Source organism: Diorhabda sublineata, chromosome 2 (genome assembly GCF_026230105.1).
Source record: "Diorhabda sublineata isolate icDioSubl1.1 chromosome 2, icDioSubl1.1, whole genome shotgun sequence".
In the NCBI taxonomy this organism is placed as follows: domain Eukaryota; kingdom Metazoa; phylum Arthropoda; class Insecta; order Coleoptera; family Chrysomelidae; genus Diorhabda; species Diorhabda sublineata.
Window position 1 is genome coordinate 17,439,194 of NC_079475.1, and position 20,329 is coordinate 17,459,522.

At 34.3% G+C, this 20,329-nt stretch overlaps 1 protein-coding gene across 1 annotated transcript; it reads right to left on the minus strand.

Annotated features, from left to right (window-relative positions):
• Positions 1-166: 166 nt before the first annotated feature.
• LOC130440787 (probable E3 ubiquitin-protein ligase makorin-1) lies at positions 167-13,359 on the minus strand. Its single transcript, XM_056774116.1, has 6 exons — positions 13,053-13,359; positions 12,444-12,696; positions 12,169-12,347; positions 10,541-10,674; positions 1,091-1,312; positions 167-521 (listed from the first exon to the last, which is right to left on the minus strand). Exons 2-6 carry the CDS (start codon positions 12,570-12,572, stop codon positions 298-300), a joined length of 888 nt encoding a protein of 295 aa, XP_056630094.1. The 5' UTR covers positions 12,573-12,696; positions 13,053-13,359; the 3' UTR covers positions 167-297.
• Positions 13,360-20,329: the final 6,970 nt, after the last annotated feature.

Consider the following 20,329-nt stretch of genomic DNA (forward strand, 5'->3'; position numbering starts at 1 on the left):
TTGTAGAACGCGGAATTGAATGATTTGTCATCAATTGGTCCTTTTACCTTACGGATTTTTTGCTAGAGACTTTTGACTTGCGACTTGAATCAAAAAATTATCCTAGTTTCAGTCTAACTTACCTTCAGCACTCAATTCAGACTGGACTAAAAGTTGAAAGAAAAAGTCCTTTTTGCAACTAGAATTTATTACTTAAAAATACACATGTCTAAATTATATTCAATAGGTAGCAAAAGATATGGGATAACTATAAGTAGAAAAATATCAACAATTATTTTTTTTATTAATAATAAATATTTAATCGAAAAACGAGATGTCATCATCATCAGAATCTGATCCATTCATAAGACGATTCATGGCAACGTAATATTCAAGATCGTCCTTATCGTAATACTGGACGGCTATCAAAGGATCGTCTAATTCTAACTCAAACTCATCTTCACCATCTGATTCCAGTAAATCATCCTCGTCGTTAATCCAATATAACAGTTGTTGTAATATCTCTGATTCTCTCTCCACCGCTACAAAATAAAAGAGAAAAAATTATTTCACGAATTATTTGGGATATTTCGAACTACACTGCCGAGCAAAAAATCAGGGACACCGCGTGGTTGAAACTTAGCTTGCTGTTTGTTTAAATAAAAAAAGTTTATTGAAAGTGATGAAAAGTGGAGAATTTTAATTCGCTGTGATTTTCATTGAACCAACGGAAATTTTAAGAATTTCAGTAGCGAGTATTCCCTCCTCTGGCAGCGATATCAGCTTGCAAACGACGACGCATGTTTTAGATCACGTTGAAGACTGTCCCAGTCCTTTACTAGTATGATGTGAAGCTCTGTAGAATTTCTGATGCCGGCACATGCAATGCTGGAAGAAATTTGATCTGAAAAACTGCCTTTCTAACTATATAAAATGATCAAGAGTGTAAAAATTTAAACTTCAACTGCCAACATTGCTGCAAATGCGAATTGAATAGGATAATACAAAATCAAGTGGTTCGTAGATAGAGGAAATATTGGAGGAGAAGCTCCTAGAAGCATTTTGAAAATGAGGAAAATAATCCGTCTGTGGGTAAATATACACAACTTACCAGAATCTAGTCCATGTCTTCTTGCACTAGGAGGTCCTACATCTACTACAAGTCCATTTGGTAGAGAATGTAAATATAAACAGGTATTTCCAAATGGACATTTTCCTTTTCCCTTGCGGAAATATTTACAGTCTTGAGTTTTCATTCTTCTCCTGTGGTTATCGATGAAATTAACTTTTTCTTCTTTGGTTTCCAACCATACTTTCGAAGGATAAACGTAATCTTAAATAGAAATTGCATCATTTTATACAGTGTTTTTATAAAATACCGTAACTTGTTAATATCTTAATGTTATGTTAGGTTGTCCACCATTGAACATTCCAAATTTGGAATGTCTGTGTAGATAAAATTGAAAATTAATCAACGATACTAGCAAAATCTAATGTTGTTCTGAAGATAATGAAGCAGATGAAGACGACTTGGGTTATGGAATAAATATCTAATATGGTGCCCGTAATTGAAAAAAGCTACTCACAAGGAACGGATAATCTCTCAAGTTTTTTTCTTCTTGTCAGTAAAATATAGGATCGTAATATAGTTCAAATTCTTCGTTTAAGCCGTGAGGAAACTAATCACATAGCTAGTTTTTGAGTAATCAACCCTTTAACCGGCAACAACAATAACAATATTACGAATACATTCAGTTAATTGTAAATAATATTATGGTTTTCACCGAAACAGGAAAGATCGATTCACTGAAACGATTCAGTACAAGATTTATTTAATCCGAGGAATCGATTAATCGATTTCAGATTGCCACGTCTATTCGTTGTCATTATTCCGTCAAAACTGATCACGGAGATGATAGTATAAAATTTCTATCTTGTGGTGAAACTAATTTACGAAAATTAAATTGTACTGATGAAGATGGTAATTAATTGATCAACTAATTATAATTTTTTTCATATCGGAATCGTCAGATTATTGAAGGAGATTTTTTTAATTTCATTAAATATCTTCTTAAAAAATCTAACGTGCTCAATTAATTGTTTTTTTTTTTATTTTCAACTCTACGTACGTACGAGCATGCGCATACCTATATTATTACAAATACGTAAGACAGTGATACTGTGCAGACTCGAGAATCCGAACTAATAAAAACTAAGGCGATTCGGATTAACAAATAATTCGGTTTACCGAAGTAGTTGTTTTTTATCAAAATATTTATTATGAAACGCAAAAAAACAATAATTACGAATAATATATGAATAAAAAAAATATGTATAAAAAAGTAACAATATGGTATGTATTAATTTCTAAAGTAATTTTTAATTTTCGCTTGCTTTACACATCTTTGAGCAATGTATTTTAGGACCACTAATATCTTAGTATTATTTATTTTATAATAACATATTAGTCAGGTGTTGATTTAGTGGCCATAGAGTGTTATATCAATGATTATTCTTGTCAATCTGTCATAAAATTGTCAAAAGTCTTCAGGTCAAATTGATAGTGTGTTTAGACTGCTCAAAGGAATAAAATTCATTTTTAGATCGTATGCAAATTTTAAGGAACCAGTTGTACAAAGAAAAGCACTAAAATTGTTTTTAAAATAACTTTTCCACCTCCTCTCAATAATTTGACTTTTTTGTTTTATGGACAATGTCTCGTGTTTTCGTTTAGGGGGTATTTTTATTTTAAGCAAATATTAAAAGAAAAACCCACTTATATCACCTAAAATGGCATTACACACATCGCAGCAAAATATGTAAATATCACTGCTCTAAAGCTTACAAAAGCAGTGAAAATTTTACACACCTGTTTAATGTGCGAACCAGATATAAACAAAAGGGTAATTGGGGGCATCCCTAAACATCTAATCATAATTTCTATAGGAAAAAGGCCTAAAACTACAGATTCGAATTATCGAGTACTATGAAATTCGGATTAGAGAGTAAAATGCTTGTTCGGACTACTGAAGAATTCAGATTATCGAGTCTGCACTGTACTATTAATATCTGACACGCTCGAGTATGCTCATGCAACAGTTTTTTTATATTTTTGAAAATCTATAACCGCTTTCCCCAACGATGAAAAAATTTTTTCTTCTTATCATCTAAGCTTTGCAACGCAAAACCGTCTCTATGACGGTCGATTGAATCTCCATTTAGCGTCGAGGGCTCCCCTACTATTATATTAAAGATATATTTTACAACGTTTCAATTGTTATACTTTTATTTTTGAATTTAATAAGATGGTAACCACTGTTTTGGCATATTCTAGTAATTGTATGAAATGTATCGGGACTCAAAATACTTTATCGAACGACTATCATATCTTAAGAGACGAAACTCAACATGAAATTATTTATTTCTATTATTTTCGCAAACTAAATCCTAATCCCAGACAACCAAGTGATAAACAAATGGAAAATACATTCATTTATTTTTCAAAACTTCTTTTATTTGTTTGTCTAGAGCTTGAATTGAATGACTTGCTTTATCAGATATTAGTTTTCATTGTTCTTCTCAAGCTCTGAGCTTCATGAAGTTGTGATTATATTTTAGATTAGTCATCCTAAAGATGACATAATCTATTGTCATGTCTGTTTATTTCTTGCCCTTTTCATTTCACAAACTTTTCCCATTATTGTTCATTTATTTTTTGTATATCTTGCAAAAACAAAGCTATTAAGAAAAGTATCGGTGAAAGTTAATTTTATGTCAAAAATTTCATATTTGAATATATATATATATATATATATATATATATATATATATATATATATATATATACAAGGAAAGTGTTGGCTAATTCACTGGTCGACAAAAAAATGTAAGGTAATTGTAGTAACACAAGAATGAATAGCATATTGTGACAAAATTGATCTATATAAATATATATAAAAATAATTGTAACACGTAAGGTTTTTGTGTTACCTTTATAGAACCATATTCATTGGTAAAATATTTAATATTTATTAAAAAAATAATTTCACGTTTTTTAAATCGTATATGTTGAAAATATTTATAGTTTACATTTAATAAACATGTCTCACATCTATTAAAAACAAAAACTATAAAAAAAATCACTATCAATTAGTTACACTTTTCCTTTTAAGAGGGGTTGCACTTTCTTTTTTTAAAAACCAACAGTAATCACCCATCATGGTCAAATCCCATCGTTCTGGATACCGAATTTTCACTGTTATAATATCTTGGTGGAACCTTTGACCCTGCTCATCACTAACCGCTCCCAAATTTTCGGGAATAAATGTCAGATGGGAATGGAGGAAATGAATTTTCAATGACACGAGCACCAAGGGATTTGTAGGCGTCTAGCAGTTCATCAACTAACTGTTGGTAGTTTGGATCCACATTGTTGCCCAAAAATCCTCTCACTACACTAACAAATGCCTTCAAAGCTCTAAGTTCCTGTCTGGTGAGCTTTTTTGCAAAATTGTCATCGTCCGGCAATTTTCTTTTGTGACCCAATAAAAATACCTTCCCTTAATTTGGCATCACTCAACTGAGGATTTGAAGGTATTTGAATCCATCGCCCTCTTCATTTATAGCCTTTACAAAGTTTTTTCATCTATCCAAGTTTAATGTGAAGAGGGGCATAAGGATATTTTTGGGATCTGAAAGGGGTATAAACTTAACATTTTGAGATCCCGGTTGAAACTCACTTCTTGCTAGCCAATTGCTGATCTACTGCCCAACTGTCCTCTAGACAAAGAAATAGCAATGTTTCGTAAACCCTCCCTGAATTCCCATTAAAATTCCAATCATCTTCAGTTCCCCACATATCTGCCACTTATACTTGTAGTTAATTTTGTCTAAAAGCAAGCGAATAGTTTCATAAGTTCCTTTCATCTTCACAAAATGAGCAACTAGTATAGATGGTTTTAAATTTCCATTGTGTAATAACACTGCTTTTAAACTCTATTTAGACGAGTCAATAAATAGGCGCCACTTACTGGGATTATGCTCAATATTAAGTTATTTCATTAGACAATCAATATCCGTACACGCACACAACGAATTTTCCAAACTGTAGAATGCAGAAAATGTGGCATTTCTCTTTCTAAAGATCGTAATTTTTGTCTCTTTGGCCAACAAGTTCCATTCCTTAAGACTGAAAGCAAGAAGTTCAGACTGTTGCATTGATAACCCTAAATCATTAAACTCACTTTGAACAATTTGGATACTCGATTTTGTGCATTCCTTTCTTAGAATAATCTTCAGTCTTTTTACACCTAAATAGTAGTCGTCAAAATAGTAGAGTCCCGCCATACCATTGGAATAGCAAAAGGCATACTTTCTTTTCCTCCCATTCATCCACTGCACCAATGACACACTACAACTAACACAGCACGCGTGAGGGCCCACTGCTTGTCTTGGTCTCCAATTAAAATATCAAAATATTTGAAATAGGCTTTTTTCACATTTTCGGAAAGTGGGCTGGCTTGCGATTTCACTATAAATTCTTCATAAATATAGTAAAATTTGTCAGAAGTTTTGCAACTGCGGCGCGTTTGACATTTTCGTCTTTATAATCTCTTTTTGCACTATGTACTAAGAACCACTTAGTATGAAACTCAACAGAATACTAATTTTCAATGTTATTTTTATCTTTGTTATTCTGAATAATATAGTTCAGGTATTTTTTCGGCCATAAAATTTACCGATACTAACCTCCCCTTTATTTATAAAATTACCTACCTGCTAATGTAAACAGGGATAATTAAGCTATTGAAAAGTGGTACGTTTTAGGGCTTAATAAATATTTTTTATTGGACGGGTATTTCCATTTTAAAAATAAAGGTCTCTCCTATGTTACGAAAATATTGTCAGCCAGTGAATTATTATTTATCAGTTTACCAGTGAACGCGATTCGGGTTACTTTCCGACATTTCAAATAGTACTGAATATTCATAGATAAATTTAAGACGTACGACCGTTTGGCAGCCGACGTGTTGAAATAAATATCCATAAAAATGATCAAAGAAACTTTCAGAATACAAAGATAATTACAAGGATTTTAAAATCTCTCGCCAAAGTCATTAAAATATTTTAGAGTGAATCATAATATTACTTGGTGGTATTAGTGAAAAAATAAAAGATATCGGAAAAGAGTGTTTCATTTTAATTAAAGAAACACTTTCCTGAGGTACAACTCTTTGTGTTGCTCCAGTCGACTTTTCACATTTTTATAATAATTTGTAACGATGAAAGAAAAGCTTCGCTTCAATAGAGAAGTTGCATTTAAGTTGATTGATATGTGTATTGTATTAAAAAAAATCATGAGTATATCTAAACCATACAATTGTTTAAACAGTTTACCCTCAGAATCTGACGATAACTTGGTAAACGAAACGCGCGTCAGACTTGTAATTACGAGTTTGTATGTAGTGATAGTATATTAGTGTGTTTGATAGCGAATACCTCAGCTTGGAAGGCGGTAGCATGTTACCAAGCGAAAAAAAATTTGGGGTGTCTTCTCAAGAAACATGCTCCGGTCAATACATTCGTCGTGGAGCCATACATGTGCCAGGTGGCTCCATTATTTAGTATTGCAGGCTTATAGTCCCCTGTCCATTGTTCTGTCAGAGATGTGTGTCTCCAAGTCCTTCCAAGATGATGCAGAATTCTATTGACGTCTCCACCAGGATAGTTGATGGATATGTGGGACTCCCGTATACTACCCAATAAACCGCCATCTTCTGTCATCTCCTTTCAACCAGGGACTATTGTGATATTACTGCTGGTTGGTAGGTTTGTCCGTGTATGATGTTCTATTTGTTACTGTGACTATCTGCACCGGCATAATCAAGTAGGCAACATCATTTACCAAAAACAAGCCAACAAGTTCGGTCTTCTGAATACTAATACCGCATTTGTCGGATTGAGTATTTGGATTTTCAATCACATTCTTTTTGTAGTTGTTAGAATTGATAACTTGATCCTTGATAGCCACCATCAAGCCCTTGGTCTCTGGAAAGATAGTTCCGTTAGTAAGGCATCTATTTGAAGAGTCTTTGTCAATATACGGCTGGTTGAAATTGTGATGATACCGACGACCATGTAATTAATAACTTTTGTGACCATTGTTGGAGTGAGTAATCCTTATTCACTTTGGATATAATCCGATGTAGGGCTGAGGTTTCTGATTTCCTGTTAAAGAGTTCAAGTGGTATCATTACATGTCGAGTGTAGGTTAACAAGATCGATTAAGCTTCTCCCACCAACTTTTCGTGGTAAAGTTTTTCTAGTAGTGGATGACTTCGAGTGGTGGTTGTTCTTCGTCATCATGGTTCGTGTTAACCTCTGAATACCCTTTAGCTCTGTTTTCGACCACTTAAGGATTCCAAAAGAATACGTTAAAACAGTTGTGACATAGGTGTTCATTGCCTGAACTAAATTGCCTGCATTTAGTTCGAATTTTACTCTTTTGGTGTATTGATCCTGGCTTTTACGTTTCGCCTGCTTGGGGTCCAATAACTTAGCTTATTGAAATCCCAGGTATTTGTAGGTTTCCCCGTTTTCCATCGCTTGTACGATATCTCCGTTGGGCAGTTGCACATTTATTATTATTATTACTGCTAACACGACTGGCACTCGACTCGGCCAAGTGGGTGGACATCCTAGAAGCACTTAAAGACCGCTTCGGGATCTCAGACTACTTGACCCAAGTGGTGGAAGACACGAGACGTCAGAAGGACAGGTGACTAGACAAATTACTGCAAGGGTCGCTCAAGGATCTATAATTAGACCGGATCTATGGAATGGTCTATATGATAGTCTGTTTGCACTGGAATTGCCCCTTGGCGTGCTTCTCGTTTATTACGTCAATGATGTCATAGTTGTGATTACCGAACAATCTGCAGAATTAGCTCAGCTTAAACTGAACCAGGTAATGAGACGTGTAGAAGGATTGATGACAGATCACGGACTTCAACTCGCTATGGAAAAAACTAAGCTGATGTAAGCTCAAGGAAACGGATACAAACAAGACTGTCGATTGAGATCGGGGCAGACGAAATCGAGTCTAGGTGCGAAATAAATTATTTGGGAGTGACCTTTGATACAAAGATGTCTTTTTGGCCCCCCATACAGAAGACAGCGTAAAGGGCTGCCAAAATGACAGCTTAATGTCAAATATCCACGGACCACAGATGGAGAAACCAAGGCTGCTAATGGCGATAACTCACTCAACTCTTCTATATGGGGCGGAGGTCTGATCAGACGCTCTGAGAATAAAGAAATACTGCAAAGCGATGTCGATGGTACAGAGACATGGTGCACTCAAAATCGCCAAGTCCTACCAGTGGTAAGTAGGTAAGTATCGCCTGTGGTGGCGAGTATAATTCCCGTGGCTTTTGATCGTAATAAGATATACAGAAGCAGCTTATATATAACTCGAGAGAATGCGGTAACTGTCGAACGCACTCTGAGGCAAGGCGCGCACTAAAGTGATCAGCAAGTGACGTGGCAGTGGCGTGGTGACCAAGTGACAGGTGGAATCGGTAAAGCCTATGTAAACAAATGAAGACGCGCGCATCAAAACGGAGTAGCGGTGACGTGGTATTTTGCTAATACTAATAATACTAATCTCGAACATGTTTAATTTTCGACTGGCAAGCAGCTGGTGACGACGTGGGTTTTGCATTGCAACTACGTATTTTTGTTTACCCGGATGTAAAGTGAATAAAGTGTAATAAAGTTTATCTCAGCAAAATAGTTTGGAAAAAAACGATCATCGTAATCCAAAGCAAGGAAAACAAAAAAGAAATATATCCAGTCCGTCAGTACTCAGTGAAAATAAACCTAAAAGAAATAAAACCACTCACTATCAAATAAGTAACTTTGGAAGAAGTTAACAAATCTGCCTTTAAGTATTTTGAAAATAAGAAGCCATATAGACCACCTGCTTTAACTAATGATGATGCTGATATACAATTTTTGTTCAATCTATTGCCCGACTTAAAAAAAATGACGGACAAGCATAAAAGGAAATATAAAATGGGAGTCCTAAATCTTGGACGAGCCAGTAGTATCTCATACTTCAGCACCTCTTTTTCCCCAACGTCTAGTTATTCATCGCTTGTTGCAAACAGCATGCCTTCTAGCCGTTCCTCTACAGCATGTAGTAACTCTATTCCACCTCGATGTGAGACAAACATCTTATCAAGACATTTCGTTTTCGACAGTACATCCACACCCACACAAGATACATTTTTACCAAATATTCTGTATGGTTCACAAAATAATTTTTAGGAGATACAATTCACATTATTACCAAATAATGAATATGCTTTTCAACATAATGTTTTAAAATAAGTTTTTATTTGAATAATAAATATATGTCTATTAATATTTTTTATTATATACATACCGCAATGTTACTAGATAGAAGTCTTTCTTTGGGAGAAACACAATTCCTGAATTTTGTTCCCCTTTTTTGAAGCATAGTTCGTAATTTTGTAAGTAACTTGCAAAATGTCACCTTCTTCATTTGATATAAAAGTTTAAATTTCTGGTCATCCAAGTTCAAAGCCTTTTTATAAACGTTTAAAATTCCTAAATTTTTATTTTTCTGCCAGAGAGGATGAGCCCAAAAGTGTTTCATCTTCTCCTGATTTTTTGCATTTAGGTTAGCAAGCTGTACAAATTAAAATCATCTTCATCCTCTGAGGACATTCTGGACAGAAGTGATAAATCGGTGACACCATATGCTGTTTGCCACTGCAGTCACATTAAATCACTTTCATACGACCTCGCCGCTATTCCATCGCCACGCCATCTCTCTGCCACGTACCATTCCAATACCACTACCACACCATTTCAGTGCGCGCCTTGGTTAACAATAAGAACGTGATAACAATGATGGACAGAAGAGAAATTAGCTGAATGGACGCGACGACTAATAAAAGACCACTATTTTTATGTCTAAATTGACTGGACTAATATTACAATAGATCCCTTATCACCGATAGATAGGTGACGAGTAACCTGACATCGTGGTGATTGATAGAAGAGTCAAATCAGTTCTTCTGGTCAATGTAGCCAAACCGAACATTCATAAAATTATCATCAAACACTTGGAGAAACTGGTCTCATAATGGAGATTGAACAGATGTGACCCAGTTATTATGTCAGTAACTGGTGTCATGTGTAAGACCCTACATCGTAAAAATTGGGATTACCAAAAAACACTGACCTCCAGCCGACTGAAATGTGGGCTACATGCCGCACATTGTGCAAATATATTATGAAAACTGAGCCTAATCCTTTTGATACTTTGTATTTGAGATAGCTGAGTAGTGCATAAACCTTTCACATAATTATACTAATAATAAAATGACAGGATATTTGAGATTACTCTTTAAAAAAATTACCTTATGATAATAATCATATTTGTAATAAGTTTGTTGTTTTTCATTATGTATCTCACAGATACCACAAGGTAAATATGTTATAAAACACATATATATAATGTACAACTTACCTGAAGCAATTCTACATTCGGGGCATGCTTTTGAAACATCAAAATCAAATTCTTTACTCTGTCTCCATTTTCTAATGCAAGGGAAACAAAAACAATGATTACAGTTAGGAAGTATACCAAATGTTTGTTCGGATCTGCAAATAAATAAATAATCGATAAAAAAGCGTTTTCAGTATATTAAAACTAATCCTTAATTGTACATAATGATTTGTTATCTAAAGTTCTATTAAAATATCAATATACTTCTGTAGTATGTAAATTACCAAAAAGGATGTCATGTGACTACTAAAAAGTGTCAACTACTCTTCTTTATGAGGATGGTTGCAGAAGTACCTGGCCTGGCCTAGAGATGGCAGTATTTGCTTGAAAAATACCACTGTATTAGAAAGAACACAATCTCTACAGCATATATTTCAAGATTGGAGTCGCCATGTTGTTTAGTATTTGTTTGACAGCCATTAATAGTGAACATTTTCAGTGAATACTTTTATTTGAAGGGCATTACGACCTGAGAAAAAAATCCACAAACCGGTACTGGATGAACGTCGACTGAAAGTGCCCGAGCTAAGAGACATAATAGGCATTTCAAAAAGTGCGATTCATTGTATATTAACTGAAAATTTGGACTTGAGGAAGCTGTAGGCATGATGGGTGCCACATTTGCTGACAATTTAACAAAAATAGCGTCGTGAAGATGTTTCCATCAAATTTTTGGCAATTTTTCACAGAAATAAAGCCGAATTTTCATGCCGTTTCATGACCATGGATGAAACATAGGTCCTTCATTTCACACCCGAAACAAAAGAACAATCAAAACAATGGATTTAAAGAGAGAATCAGCACCCAAAAAAGGCTAAGAAGATGGCTCCATCTGCAGGCAAGGCGTCGGTTTTTTGGGATGTATGTGGGATAATTTTCATTTACTATCTTGAAAATGGAAAATCTATCAACATCTGGTATTATGTGGACTTATTGCAATATTTGAGCGAAGAAATTAAAGTTTGATTGCACCCTATTCGTCAGATTTAGTCCCCTTGGATTATTTTCTGTTGCCAGACTTGAAAAAATCGTTAGGTGGTAAAAGATTTTCCAACAATGAAGAAGTGATTCAAAGAAAAGTGTATGGAGCCAAATGGAGCTCACATTAAAAAAAAAAGTTCTTTAGAAAATTTTTGTGTTTTCTTTGTTTGGTCCAGGTACTTCTAGAATCTCATATTAATTTACAGGATAAGTTGTGAAAAGAACCATTTTAATTTGCAATTGGCTATAGTGTTTAAGTACACAGCTCATGTGATTTTTCACATTTTTTCAAGATGCAATACACTATTACCAACTATTTGACTGGTAGTATCTTAACTTAGAGATTCCAGGATCGACTTTGGAAAAATTTAGGTATGCATATTGAATATAGCACCCTGTATGATATTTTTTTAATGCAATAAGCAAGTTTAAAACTACATAAATAACCAATAAAACCCACATGTGTGACAAAGTAGTCACAATAAAAAGTATGGGGTGAAATTCATGTACTACTAAATCATTATTGATCAAGTCAAGTAAAGATGTTTTTACTCAAACAATTTTTTTGCATTTTTAAACTATAAATATATAAAGAAATAATTTTATACCTTTCAACTTTTTTCAAGATTGTATCAAAACAAATGCCACAAACTTTTTCTTCGGATTCACTAATCTTTACTAAAGTTATTGCTGCTTGTGCAGAAGATGTACTGGGCCCATAAATTTCTCTCAATGGTTCTTTTGGTCTTGTAGGAGATAGAGCTCGAGCACCATCTTCTTCCTTTGACTAAAAAAAAATATGACAATTGAATTATTTGTAATCTAAACAAAATGATGAATATATTTGAACAAGAAATATTATTTTGTAAATTAAGGATCTAACCTCAATATAGATCTTTGACTCCACCATTTCAGGAGTTTCGTGGAGATTCCAACATCTATTCCCAAATCTACATATTCCTCGAAGATTGAATTTACATATATCTCTATTCCCTCTAATTCCAATATTCATTTTGCTAATTAGTTTGCTCCTCTGAATATTCAGGATATAAATATGTTACATATATAATCTGGATTACTGGTGTGTCTATATTGACAGCTGAAGTTTCTATATATTAAATTCTTGTTATTTCCAGCTGTAAAAATAAATAAATCATATTACTTTATCTGTAAGTCTAGATCTTTTACTTTTTGTTGAGTATATTATAGTTAAACAATAGATATTATCAAATATCTTTGATATGAAGAAGGTGAACACAAAACATTTTTGAAGATTACAAAAATCATTGACATGAAATTTAACTAATATGTCATTAACAATGATAGTGATATAATTACAATATTTCAAGTTTATTTAGAAAAAAGCTAAACATGCATTGAAAGTTTCCTTATTGATAAATGATCCAAAAAAATACGTGAGTCAGTAATTAAAATTAAAGGGAAAAATTACATTATCTTTGAAAAACTCTTTATATACGTAATGATTACTCACCCAAAATAAATGGCTCTAAATTCCAACGTGGTTTTTGATTTGAACAACAGCCTTTTGTTATGGCATGACATACATTTTTTTAATTTTAGATAAATTGTTACAATATATAGGTATGTCAATACTTATATATTGTATTGCTAACCAAAACAACTTTAATTCAAAGAAGTTTTTTTATGAAATTTTCTAATCAAAACAGATGCTGGAAACTCTTTACCACCGGTAGATAGCTTGCTTTTAAACACAGCTGACAATACAAAAGCTAGAAGTACAATAGCGCAAACGCAAAACGAAATGTCATATGACAATTGAATAAAAAACCCTCTGGTTTCTTGATAGCGTGGAATCAGTGCTGTCACTACAAATTTTCGAACCGTAGATCATCGATGGCATATTTTAATCAAATCTATGAATGAAAATATTATGGAAAAACTTGTTTTTGTACAACTGCAATTAAAAGTGTCACTTTTAATGACGGTCAACAGTGTTAAAAATGATTGTTCACGTGGAAGCGTTTTATAGCATATTTTATTACACTGATTTGATAATACCCCGTTTTCATTTCGTGGCATACCGAAATCGTAGGTATTACGTCCAACATGTTGAATGCCATACCATCAGCGCTGTCCTAAAACTTGTTGCAAAATATCTGAAACTGAAAAATCCCGAAGAATATGGGACATGGACCAAGGCATTCTTAGGTAACCGTGTTGGAATTTGGGATCTTTGTAGCATGTCGTACATATGATTTGATACGTTTGAGTTTAGACAACGTGGAAGATAATGGGCTATTTATTTTTGTGTTTTTGCAAAATGGAAAAGATCATATATCTAGAAGTTTTGCCATTACCAATGAGGGATATACTTTCGAGCCCTGTCCACTTTACCGTACATATCCAGGTCTACGACCTAAAAATATGTACAAGCAACTATGTTGGTGGAAAACAGAGATGATTTGATCACTCTAAAAAGACGCGGAGGTCGGCATTCTTACTTGCAAAATACAAGTTCTACGACATTCCATCAGGAAAATCAAAATATCTGCGAACCGTCTGACCTGAACATATTTAATTCTAAAGAATGAAATACCGAAGGGACTAAACTGCAATAATACAAATTGTATAATAAATGTTACTATTAATGCCAACGATTTATAAATATAAAAATGATGTGTTCTTTTCTATAACTAATTTAAATTGTATCTTTTCCGTACGCTGTTCTGAAAATACTATTTTTACTTCTGTGTAAAGTTTCTTTAGAACGCGCATCGCTTTTTTTCACAGCTTCTACAGTCCCAAATATTGTTCTTTAGTGCAGATTTGATTCATCGCACGTTATTATTTCCTTTTCTAATAAGCTTAAGTCTCAAACAGGATTGTGATTCAAATGGAGTCAGTCCACCGCAGCGCGTAAAACGATGGTTAGGTGCCGAGCATTGAATAACAATACACTGTTCTAGAGCGTCTATGATTTTGTTCATTATAGTAATTATTTCTATTTTAATAAATATAGAGATTCTATAAATTTCCATAGTTAGAATTAAAAACGAAAGATTGGCTAAATATAATTGGTAGTAGGGGAAGAAGCTATACTGGAAAATTCACTCAATATATTTATGCCCATATTGATTGGATTTGTGGGTGTAATCAAAATAATGTATTATATTGTTTTCTCTGTTCACTTTTTCCTGGTGATAAAACTTGGACTGAAATAATCGATATAGAGCACTTAAGTTTGAAGATGAAAAGACACGAAATGTTCAAAAGCCACTTCTATAATTGCTCGGAACTTGCGTTATTAGGATCATAATATTATGGCTCAGTTCGATTTTAGTTATAGGTTAAATAAACCGAGGCATGATGAAAATGTGTCGAAGGATAGGTGTATATTGTCATTGAACTATGTGAGGCATTTGAATTAGTTAATAAGTCAATTTTAAAACATACCTCAGTTTAGTGAACAATCTCTCAACATGGTAAAGTTACTGGAAATGTTAAAACGACAAACCTTCTAGAAGGTATAGGTTTGCTTAAAAATATTACACAGCACCTAAAATGTTTACCACGAGCCGCCACTGCTCTGCCATAACCTCTTCATCAGTCTCGACTCACTTCCCAACATATCTTCTTCTATCCATTAACGCATGTTTGCGATCACATCTGGCCATTTTATATGGTTTCTGGTGGTATATTTCTCCTGTGGTTCTTATTCCCATCCAATTTTTGATATTGTGAAGCCACGACATCCTCTTTCTGCTTAATACGTTTCTTCAATCTATCTTTCCTTCTATCAAGAGCTGAAGCAAATGGTACCTCTCGTTCCGTATCACATGTCTCAGGTATGCTGCTTTCCTTCGTTTTATCGTGCCCAGCAATTCACGCTCTCTTCCTATCCTCCCCAGAATTTCTTCGGTGGTTTTACTTGCCCTCCAACTCTCAAAATTCTTCGCAAGATTCACATCTCAAATGCCTCCAATCTGTCCATGATGTTAACTTTCAGTGTCGAGCCTTCCACACTGCACAATAGCACGGATCATACGTAGCATTTTGTGAATCTTATTTTGAGGTTGAGATCAAAGTTGGAGTTCGTGAACACGTTTTTGAATTTCATTTAATGTATTTAAGGAAAACCCTGCTACGTGCAGAAATATCCCGGATAATTCTTTCTATTGTATCCAACATAAGATGCTCAGTCTCCAATTCTCGGTACATCGTTCAATTCATTGTCCACTTGATTTCGACAGATATAATAACGAAAGGACCTAAATTGAGGATGTAGATATTGTCAACGGTTATGATAAAAGAAATGTAAATAGGTTAATTAACCATCATAGGTTCAAGAAATATCTATATTTCTTTTCTCTAAATCAAAATGCAAAACAAGAAAAATTTGCTTTTGGTCAGGTAAGTCATGTTAATAGGTTTTAGTTTACCATCAGTCTCGGAAGACGATGACTTGGTTATCGAAACGCACGTCAGATAGTGTAATAGTGAGTGTTAGTGTAGTGGTGGTTTAAACAGTGTGTTCAATATAAATATCACCAAAAATTCCAATTTAGTCAACTTCTTATCTACTATCTACGTATTAGGCCAAAGTATAAAACAGTCACTAACTAACTTCTTCATTTAACCCTCTCTGGGGCGTTGGAAATGTATATATTATCCATTTATTTATTTCCTATATCTTGTCCTGTGTGTGTTAGTATCATCATTTGAATTATTGTTGGTTGCTTTTGTTTTTCTATATTTGCTATTTGTTCGTTCCATGTTTTTTTGGTCTGCCCTTTCCCCTTCTTTCAATATTTTTAGATTCTCATATTTGCTTTGTTATGCCCATTTCGCAGCAAGCCAGTCTAGGCCAGTCCAGTCAAGTCGGACACTTTTGAATTGGAAATATTAACAAATATGGTTTCATACTAAGCGCGTCCCGTCAAGTTCCAACGCGTCAAGACTTGCCAAGACTTATTGCCACTCAGCCGGCCGAAAATTTTAATAATCAATCAGTCGTGACAATTGCACGGAGAAAATTGATATAGAAACACTAATTGTATTAGTGCAAGCGAAAGAAGCAATATACGATCCTAAACACCCAAACAGAGATCGGGATTATATTGCTGCTGCATGGAGAAGCATAGCTATAGAATTGAACACAAACTGGTGAGTAACTAGGTTTTCATTACAGTATATTTTCGCGAAAAAGAGGTACAGATTTGTCTACAAAAAATCCCGACATTTCTCTTTTTGTCATGGTACAGAACCTTCTAGTGACATGAAATACTCTGTTAATTGTTCTCGGATCTGCATTGCCTTTGTATTTGCTCTGTGGATACTTGTAGGTCTCAAGGATTGAAGTTGAAGATCAATTGAATTTTGTTTCCAGAATCTTGTCACTTTTTCTTTTTGAACTTGTTGGACAAAATTGTGTAATATGCAAGTACTTTTAATATGCCAAATTTTTGTGTTAATATGCCAAAGGCACACTCTATGGTTCGCCTTGCTCTGGACAAACGATAATTAAATATTCTGCTGGGAAAATTTAACCGCCGACGAGCATAAGATCTACCATAAACTCCTACGTCGATTAAAATGAAATTATTGTTTGCATCAGCGATTGCCATTAAAACTACAGAATGAAAATGTTTGTAATTGTAAAACTGAGAATTAGCATTTGGTGGACACTTTATTCGGCAGTGTTTACCGTCGATGCTCCCGATGCAGTTCGGCATTTGGCAAATCCTATAAAATGATTGAGCAATGTCTTTCCATTTCTCTGCTGTAGGCACAGGCATATACAATTGTTGCAAAACAGTCCAAACCATCTCAGTCAGTTCTTTTACTATATAATGAATAGTACTAATTCCCATCCGGAACGTATAGCTTAGGTATGTAAACGATTCTCCTGTTGCTAGGTATCTAAAAAAAGAAACAGACGTCGTGTATTTAGGTACTTCATTCCCTTTTAAAAGTATGATAGATTTTGATTCTTTAAATTAATCAGTCCAAAAAATATCTTACTGTGGTTTCTGGATTCTACATTTCAACATAAAGCAACGTCAGGAAGCGTTCCAGAAACCTCAGTTCAATTTTCAAATATTAATGAAGGGAGTAACACTGAGTCTCGTTACGAGCTTCAAGAGGAAACCCAAGGTTTGCTCCAAGAATCGCCACGGAAGCTTGAAGACGACAACCAAACAGCAAGTTGCTCTACTTTTGGTGACTCAATCACTCACAAGAAGAGAAAATTTGGTACAAAGGAAGCGGAAAATAACATGCAAAACTCTCAACAAAAGTTTCAGAGAGAGGAGATGTATCAAGGCATTCGTTCGTCAAGTTCTACACGTTCTGATGAGTCGTTACTTCGGAGGACAAGACAAAAACAAAAAGCTGATATCGAAAAGGACATTGATAGGGACTATCTTAAACATCTTAACTCAATTGCAGATAAAACAAAAGATAAGAACGAGCATAATTTATTATTCCTCCGCAGTTTACTCCCATCGATAAAACAACTGGGACCTCTCCAAAATTTGGAGTTTAGAGGCGAAGTTATTCATTTGCTACAAAATAAGTTTAGAAGTTCTGATTCAAATCCACCATCAGTGACAACGTCCTGTGTGGCCAATAGAAGAGGGGAACAACGTTAACACGTTCGAGTCATATGTTCTTCAGAAGCTATAAATGGTTTTCTTTATTTATAATTATATTGTTTAAGTTACCTAAGTTAAAGTTAGGTTGAATTCAGTTACCTAAGTTGTACTGAGAATTTTGTTTCCTTTTTGTTGTTTCTTTGATAATATTATACATTTTCATAATAATTTCCTAGATGTTTTCTTACCTGAGGAAAACAGTTAGTCTTTCTTCTGGTGAAACGGCAGTTCTGTAGTTGGTATTTTCTTTTCGAATACGTTCGACAATCAAATTTCTTAGTTGAAGAAACAAATCTGGGCTCATGCGAAAATAGTTATCAAATAATTTTTTGGGGTCATCGGGAGTAGATCCGGAAAGAGGTGATTGAAAGAACCGAACACTGGTCTTCTTAAATGTATGGGATGAACCCAACAGAAATTTCGTCTTTTCTTCATCTTTCTACTTCTGTATAATCGGAGTAAAGTTATGGCTTGCAGATGAGCATCCATCTTGTCATAAATTCTTCACAACACTGACTGACTTAGACTCATCAAGCGACTTATTCAGTGCGAAAGCAAATTTTGACGTGACTTGACTGAACAAAACTTGACTAGACGCGAATGGACTGGACTGGCTTGGTGCGAAATGGGCCTTAATCTATCTTGTTCCATTCTTGTTAAATGTCCAAACCAGTTTGAGATTCTCTTATTTATTTTTCATTGATTATTTCTTGTGTAGTCGTATGTAGTTACTCCTTCTATCAGTAGTAGTTTTTTGTTATGACGGAAATGGGTTGAGCGGTACATTGAACCAATAAAATGTAAAGTTGAACTTTTGTACCACTTTAACTTTTTTCATTAATTACAATGCGGTTGAAATTATATTTTAATCAAAGGCACGGACTAATTGAATAATTTTCGTTGAAGCATTAATCAAGTAATCACCGCCATAACAAAGTTGCAGCTATTTCGAATAAACTTTTGTATACAAATGTCAACAATTTTGAAATTATGATTTCGTTTCCGTAGTAGTAGTAACATGAAAAATGTACTATTTCGTTGGGAGACGGCAATGGATTTTATTAAAGGGATAATGGCATGGAAGAGTCAAGTTTGGAAAGAGTCGTTTTCATTTACGCGTTAGGTATTAGGCAATCTAAGGAAACAGCTAATCTACGTCAAACTGGTGGGTGTGGAGTGAACAATTAATTTTTTCGTATGAACCCGTGTTAGCTTTTCTTAGTTTTCCCAGTAGTGAGAGTTATTTTGTATTGTTTTTTTATTTCGTGGTGTTAGAAAAACTCCACAGATACTTTTTATATGTGTTTCAATAAAGCTAATACAGCTGTAGCTGGGTATTTTTACAGTCTTTTTAGGCAATCTGCAACTAAACTTTTAAGCAATTTACAAAATTTGGGACACTTGTACTAATTTTGTGCTCAAATTACGGAAGTTTTCTCGACATAAGTGTTGACAGTTGCGTTCAATTTATCAAACATGAGTTAAGATTGCAAATTGATAACCCAGTGGCAGCTGAAAGGTATAAGGACAAACTTGAAGCTTTAGGTGGAGTTAACCACCATTCACTTGATGGAATTAGTTAGTCAGAGCCCTGCTCATTTTCCTCAAGTTTTCAATAAACTTTTTCTACCGCTTACGTACACTAAGCAAAGCACTGCAAAAATATGAGAAAGCCACGTTTATGGGAGGAAATTTTGCACTTTTCCAGTAGCAACTCCCTGAGGAGCAATTTAGCAATAACAATGGAAATAATAACGTCTAGAATCGAACAAATAAGCTCACAAACCACATATAAACTTATGGAAAAAGCAATTGCTTACCGGTAGAAATCTAGCGCAGTCGCCGATAATATAGATTTAGATGATAAATGAGGTGTGTAATAATGTCAAAACTAGTCAGTAATTACACCCTCTTCTTGCAATTTCGCGCCATTGGAGATGTTAATATCGACAAAAGGGTCAATTTACATCACGCTCTTTAGAGAAGTTGTAATTTAATATTCGTCGAGGCATTAGCCAGGAAAGTAGTTGTTTTCTCCTATGAAGAACGACGGAATACATTTTCGAAATTTTTTCAGAGGTGAATAGTAGAAAACCTTCGCTTTGATATATATATATATATATATATATATATA